The sequence below is a fragment of the Myxine glutinosa genome, chromosome 2, assembly GCF_964187855.1.
Source record: "Myxine glutinosa chromosome 2, kmMyxGlut1.1, whole genome shotgun sequence".
In the NCBI taxonomy this organism is placed as follows: Eukaryota; Metazoa; Chordata; class Myxini; order Myxiniformes; family Myxinidae; genus Myxine; species Myxine glutinosa.
The window spans coordinates 11,566,551-11,583,431 of record NC_136262.1 but is presented as its reverse complement, the minus strand read 5'-3'; the positions used below and the strand labels follow the sequence as shown (position 1 = coordinate 11,583,431).

General features: G+C 50.3%; 1 protein-coding gene across 3 annotated transcripts in view; it reads left to right on the top strand.

The window, feature by feature from the left end:
* The window catches only part of LOC137422041 (FH1/FH2 domain-containing protein 3), a 375,404-nt gene that overhangs the window by 283,345 nt on the left and 75,178 nt on the right, over positions 1-16,881 (top strand). For all 3 annotated transcript variants that reach the window (XM_078772994.1, XM_078772993.1, XM_068108729.2), the window contains exon 13: positions 4,359-4,565. In XM_078772994.1, the coding sequence (XP_078629120.1) occupies positions 4,359-4,565 (207 nt within the window). The remainder of the gene's footprint in view (positions 1-4,358; positions 4,566-16,881) is intronic.

Sequence of the window (16,881 nt, the reverse complement as noted above, 5' to 3'; positions counted from 1 at the left end):
ATATATATATATATATATATATATATATATATATATATATATATATATACACATACACACACACACACACACACACACACACACACACACACACACAGTTACGTATATAATGTAACATATATATACTATAACAGTATATATATATATATATATACTGTTACGTGTTACCTCCCCAAACTCCGGTTACGGTGTCCCTCAGTCTCGAGAGGGAACGCGGCAGAAAGATCTGATATTTTGAGTGTTCTAAACCATGGTAAAACCACACCAATGCAATTGCATAGAACAAAATAAGTAATTGTATTCAGAACTCTCACATACACAATAATAACACTCTTAACAGAAGCACCATGAAAATATCACTTGCATCACATGAACATGGTACCATCATTCCCCAATACTCTCAATGATACGCCTATAAACTTGTGATACGCCAAATGTGAGTGGAATGTAATACTGCCAAAGTCCGTGCATGAATCCCCACGCTGGGCGAAGGTCAAAGTCATGCAGAACGGCAAGAACAATAGGCAGATATCAGCGCGGCTGCACACACACAGCCCGGCTGCGGACGAGGAGTTACGAGGTGAGAGGTTGGGCAGTTGGTGGCATGGTGTAACGATCCCCCAAAACGTGAGTGCAATCCACACGCCCCAGGTCCACCAACAATTAAGCCGATATGGAAACCAGTGGCGATCAACACGATGAGGTCGATATGGGAATTAAGCAGATATGGGAACCAACGGCGATCCACACGGTGATGCCGATATGGGAATTTCAATGACAAAACATGATGCACCAGGCAGACGGCCTCCTCGATGGCAGATCAGCCTGTAATGGAGGCGCTTGCTTTCCCGCCAACACTAGTTCACGCTTGGTACCAAAACCTGAGACACAGGTTTAATTGCAATCGCAATATGGGCAATAAGTATTTCCATTTCGCAATAAGTCTACCCCCATGTGTACCCCGGTTTAGAACAGGTACACCGTATCCCTGCGCATCGTAAGAGGAGACCAAGGGTTGGCGTCAGGAAGGGCATCCGGCCATAAAAACATTGCCTCAAACAGGGAACCATGATTGTCATGGGGCCCGCAAGGCTAACCCCCGCTCGAGCGGGGAAAATTGCCTTAAAACGATCATTCATTCATTTTTCATTTAATAAGTATTTCCCTTTCATGAAATAACCAACAGGTACCTTCATAGCCTCTTCCTCTGTAATGGCTTTACCAATCAGACTCCGGAGTTCAGAGTCTCTGTGTTGCTCTTCAACGAGTCTCTTTCAGACAAGCACCGTTTGTTCAGCCTCGTTCCCAGATGTCCCCAACAGACACTCCATTTTATCCTTTGGCCCAGATGAAACCTCATCATTAGATTCATTGGTGTCACTCCCTTTACTACCATGTCTCGCAGACCTTTCCTCCAATATCTCTCTGGAACCCAAATCCACATCACCTTCCTTCTCATTCTCTTCAGAACGCTTCCTACCCATAACACGAGTCACTGCACAGGATGGAAAGATACCCGGAATCTCCTGTTCTAACTGTGCTGTGTTCTTTTCCATACTGGGCTTTTCAACCAACATCGGATTACCTGAAATTCCACCAATTCGTTCCTGATAATAAAATAAATTCCCTACACAGGAAGAGTGGCTTGTAAACCTGCGGTGACCGGTCCTGACACCAACTCAGAATTTAAATGGATCACATGAAAAGGAGCTTTAATAAAGCCCCCCGCCTCCCACCCCCCCCCCCCCCCCCCCTGTAAGAGGACACTAACCCCAGTTGCAGTTTTTTCAGACAATGGCAAAATGCCCTCAAGCATCAAAGATTGATGTGCTCCCATGTCCCTCAATACCCGAACAGATCTCTGGTTAGTTAAGTCCCCATCCAGTGACACAAACCACTTGGAAATGAAAGGTTTGTAAACCTCTTGGACAAGGTCGTTCTCTGATGCAGTAAGTTTGGTATGGGGACCTTCACAATTCACTGTCCTCCACGGACGATTTCTTGCACTGGCCAACGCTCCTCAAACTTTCTTTGCTGATGTTGAGCTCTTGACATCGGAGCCGAAGAGATTTATTGGGACTGCGGGTGACTGAGTCAGCAATGGCAGAACAATCTCGGGTGACCTTCCTGATTTTGGTCGGCCCGAGCGGCCTACTCTGTTTGCTGAATTCATATTCAAGACTGTGTCATACTGTCTAAAATATTTCACAAACCTTTGAATTTGAGACTTGCTGGATGCTTTCACTGTTGCAAAATGTGTGCATACAGTCATGTGAAAAAGTAAGTACACCCCATGTATTTTGACTTTTTCAATATGTTTCAACATACAGCTATTTGATCTTCATTTCAACAATATTGATAGATAAAGGTGATATAATATAACAAATATCATGAAACATTTACATTTTGTAGTCCATTGTACAATTTAAATAAACATAAATGCAAATTTCGCATGTGGAAAAAGTAAGTACACCCTTGGCTCTAATAGGTGGTATTGCCCCCTTTGGCAGAAACAACCTCAAGTAGGCGTTTCTTATAACTGTCTACCAGTCTCTGACATCGACTGGGAGAAATTTTGGCCCACTCCTCCATGCAGAATTCTTTCAGCTGTGCGATGTTTGAGGGGTTTCTTGCATACACAGCTCATTTCAAATCCCCCCACAACATCTCGATGGGATTTAGATTCGGGCTTTGACTTGACCATTCCAGAACCCTCCATTTCTTTATTTTCAGCCATACCTTGGTGGATTTACTGGTATGTTTAGGGTCATTGTCATGTTGCAAGGTCCACCTTCGGTTGAGCTTCAACTTTCCGACAGATGGCCTCACATTATCCTCAAGCACCCTCTTGTACAATGAAGAATTCATAGTGGATTCTATGATGGTGAGCTGCCCAGGCCCTGATGCAGCAAAGCTGCCCCAAACCATAATATTTCCACCACCATGCTTTACATTTCGTGTCAGGTTCAAATGCTGTCTTTGGTTTTCGCCAAACATGTCTTCTGGTACTGTGGCAAAATAGCTCTACCTTTGACTCATCTGTCCAGAGCACATTGTTCCAGAAGTGCTGGTCTTTGCCTCGGTGTTCATTGGCAAACTTTAGTCTTGCCCTGATGTTCTTTCTGGACAGCAATGGTTTCCTCCTGGCACACCTCCCATGTAGATCAAATTTGTGCAGCCTCTTTCTAATGGTAGACTCGTGCACTTTGACATCAACAGTGGCGAGAGCTGCCTATAGATCTCGTGATGACATTCTGGGGTTCTTGGAGACTTCTTTCAGCATCTTGCGGTCTGCTCTCGGGCTGAACTTGCTGGGGCGGCCTGGCCTGAACAAGTTGGCAGTTGTTTCGAATCTTCTCCACTTGTAGATGATCTTTTGGACAGTCGAATGATTGATTTCAAATTGTTTGGAGATCTTTTTAAATCCCTTCCCAGACTCGTCAGCATATATAACCTTCTTTCTGAAGGCCTCAGAGAGCTCTTTTGATCTAGGCTTGGTGATGCCGCACACTTTAACAACAAAGAGCAAACCAAACGAAATGTCCGAGGTTTAAATAAGACAGGTTCCTCCAAGATCCTCTCTAACGATGTTCTAATCATTTGCTCCTGAGTTGGTGCACCTGATTCTGATTTTAGGTATTTGAAGTAGTGATAAATGTTGGGGTGTACTTACTTTTTCCTCATGAGAAATTTGCATTTATGTTTATTTAAATTATACAATGGACTACAAAATGTAAATGTTCCATGATATTTGTTATATTATATCACCTTTATCAATATTGTTTAAATGAAGATCAAATAGCTGTATGTTGAAATATGTTGTAAAAGTCAAAACTTTACATGGGGTGTACTTACTTTTTCACATGACTGCAACAGGCACCTTGTCTGCAACACCGAATTTGTCCGCAAATATTTTTCTGCAGAAAATGGCTTTTCTTCAGGTGTCCACGACATGGCATGTGAATGTCACTGATTCGACAAACCTGGCAAATAAACTTTCCCTTAACTCAGTTCAGACTTCCTGAAAAATTAAACAAATTGAATGAAAACCATGAAGGTTATTAAACCTTTCCCAGGGCCTACACTTTTTGGGTCGTTCTGTATTTTGTCTTTCAACACTGTTGTTGGTGTCCCCCCCCCCCCCCCCTCTCTATACTGTTCCTTTTGTTCTGTTGCATCCTGATCCTTTCAGTGTTCTGGATCTTCCATGAGCCTTGACTCTGTATGGGGTGTACTTACCACCGGCGGTTTTGAGCAGCTTTTCAAAAATGTTGTTGCGTTATACACCTAATGTTTTGTGTACAGCATGTATTTTCTTGATGATAATGTTCATGCTTTGTTGCATTATTTCAATCCAGTGTGGGACCAGGGGTCACAGGAAGTGTGGGACAAGGGGTCACAGGATGTGCTGGACCAGGGGTGGTAGGAAGCCCCGGCAATGCTGGCCTACTCAGCTCTTCTTACAAACAGCATCAAGAGTCTCTGGCTGCGGAGCGAGAACGCCGCCGACAGCAACGTGAGGAGCGTTTGCAGCGCATTGAGCGTGAGGAGCGAAACAAATACAAGTATGCCATGGTTGTGGTTTTTTACACTCTAAACTTCTGATTTGATGTGGTTGTACAAATTCGACCATGTCTTAAGTTTCAAAGAATTAAATTTAATATAAAGGCATCCGCTCCCTAAGGGAGGGGCCAGGGGGTTAGGTTATAATCCTTATCCAAGTGTGTAATTCAAAAATCTCACTGCACTGGAAAACGTGTAGACTGGATTACTGTTCTGTAAAGGGTGGAATTGTATCCGTTTCCGTTTCCCACCCGGATTGGCGCTGCACGATACAAATTTACATAGAGAATTGCGACCTCTCCCCTTGCCCCCCTGCAAGACCACCAGCAAAGATTTAAAAAAAAAACACCCGTATGCACTAATTTGGGTCATGCTGATCCTATACATACAGCAAGTCTGGTAATTGGCCCAGAACTGTAGGAGGAGTGGTGCGACAATCACACACAAACAAGAATGGCACCCGGTAGAGAGCAAACCTCCGCCAGGCTGAACAGTTTACTTTTTGTATCCCACTGATAGGTCAGATCTGGATCCGGACATAAACCAAAAGCTAATTGGCTTGTCCTTGTCACCTAACCAACTGATCCCCCAAGTTTTGTCATTCGTCATTTTGAAATGACGTTTTGAAATATCATGACATATATTGTTTTTGGCCCTATCTCTCAATAGTGAAGAATCACTTTTAAAATTCTCGAGATCCACATGCGGATCTTCACCAAAATATAATAATTTCTTCCTTGTCACACACCCAACCTCTCCACCACGTTTCATCCAAATCCGTCCACAACTTTTTGAGATATCGTGTTATTTATCGTTTTTGGCCCTATCTCCCAATGGTGAAGAATCACTTAAAAAATTATACTAGCTGGATCCGAATAAAGTTTTTGATATATCCTGTTCAGAAACAAACAAACAAACAAACAGACAGACAGACAAACAGACAGACAGGGGTGAAAACATAACCTCCACCCACCTTTGATGGCGGAAGCAACAATCACACACAGGTGCGTGAGTTATAGTAAGGATTACCAAATTCTGTTTCACTTAGTTTAGCTAATAATGACTGATATAGCATTACAATCTCATGACTATCATGCTCATTTACAATACTATCGGGCATTCCTGCCCCACACCCCCTCGGGCGGGAGTACCCCTCTCGCCCCACCTTCGCTGGTCAATGTGCTGCGGCACGTTCTTGGAAATACACTTTATAATTTCTGTCATTTTTGAATGAAATTTTATTGATCATTACATATCATACTCTCCACGATCACATTCAAAGCTTGCAACAAACTCTTGTGATGTCTATTGTGGTGACGTTTTCTGCTGACACAGACATGTTCATTAAATCCATAACTTTTTATGGAAGCAAAGACATGCTCATTAAATTAAATTAAATTATTTTCGTTCTTAATGGTTTGTCACCAGGCAGGAGTGCCCAACGAGGCCCACCTTCAAAAACACGAACAATGCTGGGGAAAAACGGGCACACCCAATTGGTCAGTGCCACGTCCAATCGACAAGTGAAGGGAAAATGGGCACACCCAATTGGTCAGTTTCACGACCAATCGGCGAGTGAATATTGGCAACATAGCTACAGCCACACAAGCTCTATTTATTAAAGTATATTTTAGGATTAGTTTGCGAATCATCCCATCAAATACATAATTTTACACAAACTAGTGATTTGAATGCAGACTCCGTGTCATCCAGAAAGTCACTGTGGAGTTTATGTGAACATCATTATCGTCAAAAATATTGTTGCGGATATGGGATTTGGCCTCCATATCCGCTTGTAAATATTCCCCTATTTCCCCAATACTCCCCAACTATCCCCAATCCCCCATTCCCTAGTCCCATTGTCTGTAAACAACACTCTGTAGAACCGACCTTCCCCTTTTTCCCCCATTAACTGTCGTGCCCAGGTTCACCGCATCTCACGTAGACAACTATAGGACCTCTTGCTAGTTATTCTTAGTCTATGTCAGTTAAGGACTCGTTTCCATTAATTCTGACTCTTCGTTGCACCAGAATGTGATTGTATGGCACCAGTAGTGAGTTTAGGACCTCCCCATACCTCCTCCCATCTTCCTCATGAAACAACAACAACTCCAACAACAGCGCGCGGGGAGTGTGCGTCCTCACACCGGCTTGGTTAGCCGCCATTGCCCATGTGCGCCGACGGGGTTACCACGAAGGGGCTGACTGTCGGCCCCTCGTCAAGGGCGGAGCCGGTAACCCCCCGCACCCAATAAGAAGCAACGGGCCGATTCCATCTGGGGCGGAGCTAACGAGCCGAGGGCGTGTCACTCCCCGCTGGATATACGCAGCGACTTACCGGATGTGAGGTCAGATGCGCCGGAACTACGGAGAGAAAAGGACGCCACCTCCAGCGCGACGATACCTCCCCGCATCTTTGGACCGGACCGGGTCGATTCTGCCCCTGAGCCAAGGTGCACCTTGAGCCTCGACTACCTGCCCTTCCTTGCCATCAATCCCTGTGTGAGTCAGTTTTGTCCTGTTTATCTGTCGTCTGTCGGGGCTACTATAAGACCGTATTTAAGTGCCTACCTTCCTATGCTGTCTCTCTCGTCCTTGTAATCTCAACGTTCCGAAATATTATAACCTCCTCCGGAGGTCTTGAGAACTGTACCCCTGGTGTCGTGTCATTTAACCCAGCCGTTGTGTCCTTTCCTCAATTGATTTAGCGTAGCGCGACTTGGCCAACGTTCGAGTATAATCGGGTAAACTGTGCAGACGCGGTCATACCAAACCGCTCGGTAAACCAACATCCACAACCGCGTCTGTAACATTTGGTGTCGGGAAGTGGGATTCGATCCGGAGCGCGTTTCACACGCTCGAAATTATAACAACGAAATTTAATTGTGTTTTACAAAAAAAATAAAAACCCGAATTTTGAAAGTCGCGCTATGGCAGACCAAGACGGCTGGGTTCCGGTAGGAGAGAGTGAGGCAGGGTCGATCCAGGACCAAATTGAGGGACATGAGGAGAGCGAAGCAGTGAGGGTAGCAGACGCACAAAATGGCGCCTCGCACATGGCCACGGCGACCGCGCCCGCGACCGTGGTAGCGCCGCTGGTGGATTTGAACCTTTTCCTCCTGCAAATGAGGGCCCTTATGGAACAAATGGGAGACCAAATTGGAGGTTTGAAAAACAATATAGAAGCTCAGGGTGAGCGATTGGGGGGCGAAATGGGGTCCAATAGCGAGAAATTTCGGAGATGTCTCTCCGAAAAGACCGACTGGACAACCCTCCCATCCACTTTCTGAATAATCCTCTCCAAGAAGTTCTGTCACTCAAGCTTTTGGGTCTCACTATCTGCCATGATCTTTCCTGGGAAAACCACATTTCAAATCTGGCCTCCAAAGCCAGTCGCCGACTGGGCATCCTCCGTCGTGCGAAGTCCTTCCTTGGCACACCTGAGCTCCTCACCACATACAAGGCTTTCATCCGCAGCTCAATGGAATACTGCTCTCCCCTCTGGGCTGGTGCTCCTGCCTCACACCTAGCTCGTCTTCACGCTGTTGAAACCAAAGCATTCAGAATCATTGGAATCTCCCGCGATGAAGCTAACTCCAAGGGCCTCTCACTCACTCACCGCAGGCAGGTTGGTGGTCTTTCCATCTTCTACCGACTCCTCTCTGGCCTTGCCCCCCCCAGCTCTCTCTGGGCTCTGTCCCGCAAATATTCCTACAGGTCGCACAAGATCTGCCTGCAACCCTCTTATGGTCAAACTGCCAAAATCAAGACTCTCTGCTCACCTTCACTCCTTCATTCCTCTTTTCTCCCGCCTCTGGAACAAACTCCCTCACTCTCTTCAATCCCACTCCACCCTCCAGGTCTTTAAAACAGCTGTTCACCACCATCTCTTATCTTCCCCCATCCAAAACCTTGATCTTTTCTACCCCCGCTAATTTCACCCTAATTCCACTTTTTTGAAATACCAACTTCTGTCCTGGAAGTCATTGGTGTCCTTGTGTTTTATACTTCTCCCTCCACCCCTCGCCCCCCTTCCCATGCCTCCTCCCCCCAAGCCCTCTCCCTTCCACACATCTCCCTGCTCTCAAATGTTGTGTTTGTGTGCTTCACCTTCTCTCCCCATCTTGTTTTCCGCTCCCGCTTTTTATATATTTTGTTTGTCTGGTTGATTTGTTTGTGAAGTAAATGTTAGCTCTTTCACGAGCCTCGATTCAGTATACAAAAAAAAAAAAAAAAAAATTGAGGGAGGACATGGGGGCCCAGATCGGGGGGTTAGGGAGTAGAATAGAGGGATTAGACAATAGATTAGGGGAAATACAGGAGGGGTTAATGGGGGTAGAAAACAGAATGGCCGCTCAAGAGAATCAAATGGAAGGGATGCAAAAGGGGTTAGAGGGGTTAGAAAACAGTATGGAAGGCAAATTGAGGGACATGAGGGACCAAGCGGAAAGGGAAGTTAAACAAATGGGGCAGCAGATAGAGGGGGTCAGAATGGGGGTGGAAACCAAACTGGATGCTCACAGGGAGGAAATGGAGCAGATGAGGGTGGCATCTGGGCAGGAGATGCAAGTGATGGGAGAGGAGATCAGAAGAGGTGTGAGTGAGGAGGTCGGAGGAGTGCGCGAGGAGGTGAGGCACTGTAAGGAGCGCATGGAGAAGGAGGTGAGAAAGGGGACTGTAAAATTGCAAGGGGGTATAGAGGAGTTGACGCTGGGAGTAGAACAACTGACAGTGGGACAAAAGGAGTTGGGGGACCAGGTAAAGAAGAACACAGCGGTAATAGAGGGTTTAAAATCGACACAGAAGGAGATGAAAAAGGACGTCGGGGTAATTAAAAAAGAGTGTCAGACGGTACATGAGGACTTGACGAGGAAAATGAACAAGGTGGTAGAGGTGATGGAGGTTAAAGAGCGGGAGGTGCGGGAGCACATAGAAAAAAATAAAGTGGAGTTAGAGGAAGAACTAAAAGGGGCGCACGAGGAGATGAAGGAGGTGAAGCAGAAATTAGAAGAAGTGGAAGAAGGGGTGAGCGAAATTAAGAAGCGACGGAGAGAGGATAAGAAAGAGATAAAGGAGGAGGTAAAATAATTGGTCCAAAGTCTGTGTTCGGATCGTGATGATGTGCTCATTAACCGGATGAGGGATTCGCAGGTGATGGAGGAGAAGCGAAGAGAAAGAGGACCCGGTGTAAGTGGTGACCAATATGGTCGTGCGTATGATGCGCCAGGTGATTTAATAAGCTTGGGGGTCGAGATAGACCCGGATGTTCGTGAGAGGCCAAGAGTGAGGTGTATGGCTGGTCCGGAGGGTATGGAACGAGAGGTGTGGGTGAGCAAGGTTGTGGTGGTATGGAATGGGTAGCGGGTTGCGGAGGTGTGACCCATGCATCGACACCAACAGGGGTAGTTGTTGGAGGGACCGGGGAGGCACGAGAGCCCCTTGGGGGTAATGTACTGTGGGGGCCCGGCCGGTTCGGCCCCGCGCTGACCCCGCAAGGGGCGACGCACGGGGTCCGGCAGGCGGGAAACGACTCGCATACGAGGTGGTCCCACAAGGTCCCACTCGCGCCGTATGACGGCAAGAGTGATCTACGCGCGTACCTGGCGCAGTTTGACTGTGTGTGTAAGGGCAACGGTTGGGGTGAGGACGAAGGTGGAGTACACCTGGTGGCCGCATTGCGCGGCGCGGCGGCGGAGGTGCTGACGGCATTACCAGCGGGTGCTCTCACCCTGCCAGCCCTCCGCGACGCCCTAATTAATCGATTCGGCATTGAACAGCAGAGCGAGCTTGTTAAAGCTCAGCTCGCGCTGCGAAAACGCAAGCCCCAGGAAGCCATCGGGGAACTTGCCCACGACATTCGCCGCGCAGTGGGGATCGCACATGCTAGCATGGCAGCGGATTCCCGGGAAAGCCTGGCGCTGGACCATTTTATCCAGGCCCTCCCGGATATTGAGCTCCGGCAACAGCTCGCCATGTGGCGCCCGCAGACTCTGAGCCAGGCGGCTGATGCTGCGGCCCGTTGGGAAGCAGCGAGGCCCCTGGCCCGGGCGGGCGAGCGTCTCGCAATGGCGGTCCGCCAGGTGGGACCCCCGGTGGAGGGCGGACCCCTTAGGGGGCCCACCCCCGAGGTGAGTCCTGACCTGGCGGGCATGGTCCGGAGGCTGGTGGACCAGCGCCTGGCGGGACCTGGACCATGGCAGGCGGCCCCGGAGGTGGCCCGCGGTGGACCACGAGCGGGTAATCCAATTCGGACCTACAGGGGGGGGAATTTGGAATTCCGGAGACAAGCACCTTACCAGGTGAGGTGCTATACTTGCAACCGTCTGGGTCACCTGGCGCGGCACTGTCGAGCCACGCGCCAGGATGATCCCCAGCGGTTGAGGTCCTCAACTCCGCCCAGGGTGGAGCGGGTTAGCCGACCCCAGACACCCCCCCGCCAGACCCTGGGAAACTAGAAGGTGTCGGGCACCTAGGGCGGTGTTCGGCAGAAGAGGATGGAGGAGAGCCCTCATTGACGCGACAGGTCATTTATTGTGGCCAAATTGGAACCGGTAGCCTGACAATCAGATGCAAAATTGCCGGCGTGGGGGTAGACGCCGTAGTGGACACAGGAGCTAGCGCCACGATCATCAGCCCTGTGGTCCTTGATTCGAGCGCAGGTGGCTGGGATAAGATCCAGCGCCTGCAAAATTATAGTTTGCAACTTGCTACTGGGGTAACGGCCCCGATCATAGGGCGTGGTTCTGTGACCCTCAAGTTAGGGTCGGTAAGGAGGGAGATAGATGTTTGGGTGGCGGAGGTGTGCGACCCATGTTTAATAGGGTTGGATTTGTTGACTGCCAGCGGTTGTAAAATCGACTTGTGCCGGGGGATCCTGCAGGTGGGAGTAGAAGAGCTGCCGTTAGGGGGGAGTGAGCACGGCCGAGAGAGCGGAGCTGGAGGCTTCCGAGGCCGTGACCATCCCCCCAAGGGCCGAGGCGATAGTGCCGGCCCGGTGGGCAGCTCGCCCAACATGGCAGGAGTCCTGCGGCCTGGTCGAACCGGTGGCAGCGCAGTCCATACCGGGTTTAATCGTGGGCCGCACCCTTGTAAAAACGGACGGACCGGTAGTGGCCGTCCGAGTAATAAATATGAGTACAGAACCACGCACTATAGTAAGGGGCACGAGGGTAGCTGGCTGCACCCCAGTTGAGGAAGTCGCGACAGTGAGGGGCGAGAACGTCCAGCCGAGCCGACCCCGGGGGGAGCCTTCAATAAGAAGTAGGAATTGGCCCGATCCCATTTGCGAGATGGTAAATCGTAGTAGCGTAGAGTTGGGAGGTACCCAGAGGGAGGCCTTACACAAACTGGTTGGGTCCCATTTGGACCTCTTCTCCCTGTCCACCGAGGATATTGGACGTACGGGCCTGGTGAAACATCAGATCCACACCGGTGAGGCCCGGCCTATTCGTCAGGCCGCCCGACGGCTCCCTTGGAGCAAGAGGGCGGAAGCTGACGAGCAGGTTGAAAAAATGCTCGACGCAGGCGTGATCGAGCCCTCGGGAAGTCCTTGGATGTCACCTGTTGTGCTGGTCAAAAAGAAGGATGGGACCACGCGGTTCTGCGTGGACTATCGCCAGCTAAACAACGTGACACTCAAGGACTCATATCCCCTGCCAAGGATTGATGACACCCTCGATGCCGTTGCGGGCTCAAATTGGTTTTCAACTTTGGACCTCAAGAGTGGGTATTGGCAGGTGGAGATGGATAGGGCAGGGAAGGAGAAAACGGCATTTTCCACAGGTAAGGGACTGTATCAGTTTACTGTGATGCCGTTTGGTTTGTGTAACGCCCCCGCCACCTTTGAAAGATTGATGGAGCATGTACTGGGCGGCATGCCATGGCAATCATGCCTGGTGTACCTGGATGACGTCCTGGTACATGCCCAAACGTTCCCCCAGGCAGTAGCTAATTTGGACCAGGTGTTCGGGTGCCTCAGACAGGCAGGGTTGAAGCTGAACCCGAGTAAGTGCACTTTGTTTGCAAGAGAGGTGGCCTATCTAGGTCACGTGATCGGCCGCGAGGGGGTAAAAACGGACCCAGACAAAATTAAAGCGGTAGAGGAGTGGCCCGCACCACGTACCATCAAAGAGGTGCGGGGATTTTTGGGACTCTGCTCCTACTACCGGCGCTTTGTGGCGAAATTTGCGGAGTTGGCCTGTCCCCTCCACCGGCTTACGGAGAAGGGGACGCGATTTAATTGGACACGGGAGTGCCACGAGGCCTTCCAAAAATTGAAGGGGTGTCTGACATCCGCACCCCTTCTAGCGTACCCCACTAGCAACGGGGCATTTACCCTGGACACGGATGCGAGCCAGGAAGGATTGGGCGCAGTTTTGTCTCAGACACAGGAGGGCGTGAAGAGAGTGATTGGTTATTATAGTCGGGCCTTAAGTAGGCCCGAGAGAAATTATTGCGTCACTCGCAAAGAGTTATTGGCTATGCTGGCTGCCATGAACCATTTCCACCCGTACTTGTACGGGCGGAAATTTTTGGTTAGAACTGACCATTCCTCCTTGCAATGGCTCCTTCGGTTCAAGGAACCAGAGGGCCAAATTGCAAGGTGGTTGGAAAAGTTGCAGCAGTACGATTTTGATGTGGCCCATAGGGCCGGGAAGGCCCATGGTAATGCGGACGCACTCTCTCGGCGTCCTTGTCTGGGGGGAAACCGCAAATTTTGTGCGAGACACGAGGAGAGGGAACAATTGGGCGATTCGGACCCGACCCTCGTTGTCCGGGCAACCCGGGTGAGAGGGCCAATTTTGCCACTAACCGCAGATGAGGAATTCGGAACTTTGGCATGGAGCACGGCCCAGCAGGAGGATCCTGTCCTGGGGCCAGTGTTCAATTGGGTCAAATTGGGGCAAAGACCTAATGGGGAAGAGATCACCCCCCTCGGGGCGCAAACAAAGGCATATTGGGCTCAGTGGAAAACCCTGGAATTGAAGGATAACATCTTGTATCGCAAGTGGGTGGAGGTTCCCTCTGATAAAACTTCCTGGCTGGTGGTAGTCCCAAACAAATTTAAGACCGATATATTGCAACAGGTGCATGGTACCCGCCCCGGCGGCCATTTGGGCAGGACAAAGACGACATCGCGGGTACGCCGGAGGTTTTATTGGGTGAATATGGGGCGCGACATACAGGACTGGTGTCGGAGATGCGACGCCTGTACTGCCAAAAAGGGACCAGCACGGAGGATGAGGGCCCCCCTTCAATTACACCAGGTGGGGGCCCCCCTAGAGCGGGTGGCCATGGATATCCTAGGCCCACTACCCCGCACCCGCCTAGGTAATAAGTACATCCTCGTTGTGATGGACTACTTCACCAAGTGGCCGGAGGCCTACACCCTCCCCAACCAAGAAGCAGGGGTGGTAGCGCAGGCCTTCGTGGAAGGATTTGTGTGCCGGCATGGGATTCCACAGGAGTTGCACACCGACCAGGGACGAAATTTTGAGAGCAAATTGCTAAAAGATGTGTGCAGTCTCCTGTCAATTCGGAAAACCAGGACAACGCCTTTAAGACCTCAATCTGACGGGATGGTGGAAAGATTTAACCGAACTCTAATCCAACAACTGGCACTGTTCACCGCCACCCGTCAGGATGACTGGGACGAACATCTCCCTTATTTGCTCATGGCCTACCGAACCAGCCAGCACGGGGCCACCGCATGCAGTCCAGCGTTGCTTATGTATGGGCGGGAGTTGCGGGCTCCCGCCGACTTGCTATGCGGTCCCGTGCCAGACACAGTGGTTAACCCGCCGAGGGAGGGGTACGCACGTCACCTAGAAGAAGGCATGGAGCTAGTCCATGCCTTCGCCCGCCGCCAACTCCATCTGGCGGGGGAAAAGATGAAGCGCAGGTACGACGACCGGAGCCAGGGGAGTCAATACGCTCCGGGGATGAAGATTTGGTTCTTTAATCCCCGGAGACGGAAGGGAAGGTGCCCAAAACTCACCTCCCCCTGGCAAGGCCCAGGAGTCGTCCTGTCGCAAATCTGTGACGTGGTCATTAAGATCAAAATGGGGCCACGAGCCCTCCCTCGGATCGTCCACGCCGACCGGATAAGACCTTACACCGGCGAGCAGGCGCCCCCGTGGATTGCCTCGGCTTTAGATGCCGAGGCGGGACCCAGTACCTCTGAATAAGGGGGGCTTATTAGTGCCAGAGGACTGGGGGATTGATGAGCGATGGGCCCGGTGGGTAAGGGTGGCATCCCTGCCACCCTTCCCATGGTGGGGGCAAAGGAGCAATAGCTTATGGGGTTGATGGCAGTGAAAACTAGCCCGGGTGGGTTAGGATATTGATAGGGATCTAGCGAAGATGACATTAGGTGACGTTAAGTTTAGTTAGTGACTGATACCTGTAGTGGGGACGCAGGTAGATTAGTATGGATGATAATGACGAGGGAGCGCAATAGTTTAAAGGGACGACTGGGAAGCGCAAGTTTCAGAAGGGAGTAGTTAGCTGAGATGATGCCGTGTGTGTGAGAATTGAACAGGTGTGATTGCACAGGTGTGCAACTGGACAGGTGTGTGGAGCAGTGTGTGAGTAATGAGTGTTGTGGATCAGCGCGAATGCGCTTGGGGAGAGAAGGGTGCAGGTGGCACCAGGTGTGAGAGCACAGGTGTGCAGGTACAGGTGTGTGGAGAGAGTTGGAGTAAGTGGTACGGAGTGGTGTGCATGGTGCGAAGGTGTGGATGGGGGAAGAGTGGACCCCTTTCACGAGTACCCGGGGCGGGTAGTGTAAGTGTTAGGTAGAGGGTATAGGTAAATTGTGGTTGGATATTGGCATTTGTGGTGCGGTTGCAGAATGGTATTGTGGATGGGTGCATTAGTGTTGTGGAAATGGCTGGGCGTGTAGCCTGTTAGTGTGTGTAGTTGGTTGGGCACTCCACCACTGTGAGGATGTCGGCCAGGTGAGCCCGTAGGTGGGCTCTGGGAGCCGTTAGTGTCAGTGGGTGCCTGAGGATCCCGGGTGTGGATCGGGTAGCCCAGTGCCAGAGAGGGCACCGAGTGGGGAGAGCGCCAGAGGGCCTTCCCCAGGTAGTTAGGTTAGGGTAAGGAGCAGGTAAGCTCGGAGGCAACTGCAGTGGTGGAGGTGTGCAGGTGGGTAGACCCGCTGGGAGAGGTACACGCCACAGCCCAGAAATTGTGCGAGGGCACCGGGAGATGAATCGGGGGAGTGAGACCCCAAATTGAAAAGCACCACAGTTTGGTCAATGGGAATTGGTTTTTAGAACCCATAGTGTAAGAGGGCCAATGGTTTGGCAGGGAAAGACCCCGGGTAATGTAAAGTTGTTAAAGTCATTTAGGAAATAGTTAGGATTGATGAGCCTGTCGCACCATACGCAGCCACTTACCTGTGGTGATGATGATGACTCCACACCTGTGTTTTATTTGTTTTGTGTTGCAGGAAGTAAGGTTTGCTGTTGGATTTGTGAGACGCATCACGACGTGGATGAGACATTGGGGTGATTCCATCTCTCCCTCCTTAGGAGGGACTGATGATGAATTGGTAATGGCAAATTTTGATGTTCAGTTGGAGATGGCAAATTTTGATGAGAGTTGAAAATGGCAAATTTGATTGGTTAGGAGGGAGAGAAGACGAATTTGGTTTATGGGAGGAACGGGGAAGACAGTAGTGACGTTTGTTGATTTGTAAAATAGATGTTTATGGGTAGTGTTGTGTTTTGTGGATACAGTAAGGGGTAAGGGAGGGGCCATGTAGGTTACCTGGTGGGGGGGGGGGCGTACGGTAGGAACGTACCTGTCTCACCTGGTTCCCATGTGCCCCCAGTGTGCATTACCTTATGTTGCGTGCACTTTTGCGCCCTTACCACCTTACTCACTTGTCTTCTTCTTTTGTCTCCCACCTCCGAGGGTCTGGCTTTGGGGCAGAGAGAGAGGAGAGAGAGGTGCTGGCTCCGCAGTTGTGGGCCTGCACTTTCGCTGCTTGCTGCCGGGATCGATACACCATATGGACTGCAATTTTGGTGGCCACCCACAATGGACCGCAGTTCTTTTGCGGCCAAGCACCACCCGTGGATGGACCTATGGGTCAACGTGGCACCTATGCCATACAGGTGAACCACTAATAGTTGGCCACCAGACGGCCACAATCTAGAAATGGACGCGGTTGGCGCCTTTCTTTATTTTTGAAGGAAGCCAGAACACCAAGTGCACCACACGAAGGCAAGACCAGCGGCAGAACATCGGCCGGCTGCGACACCACCGGTGATTTATAAACACTTTATTGGTGCACCGGATGGTGCTGAC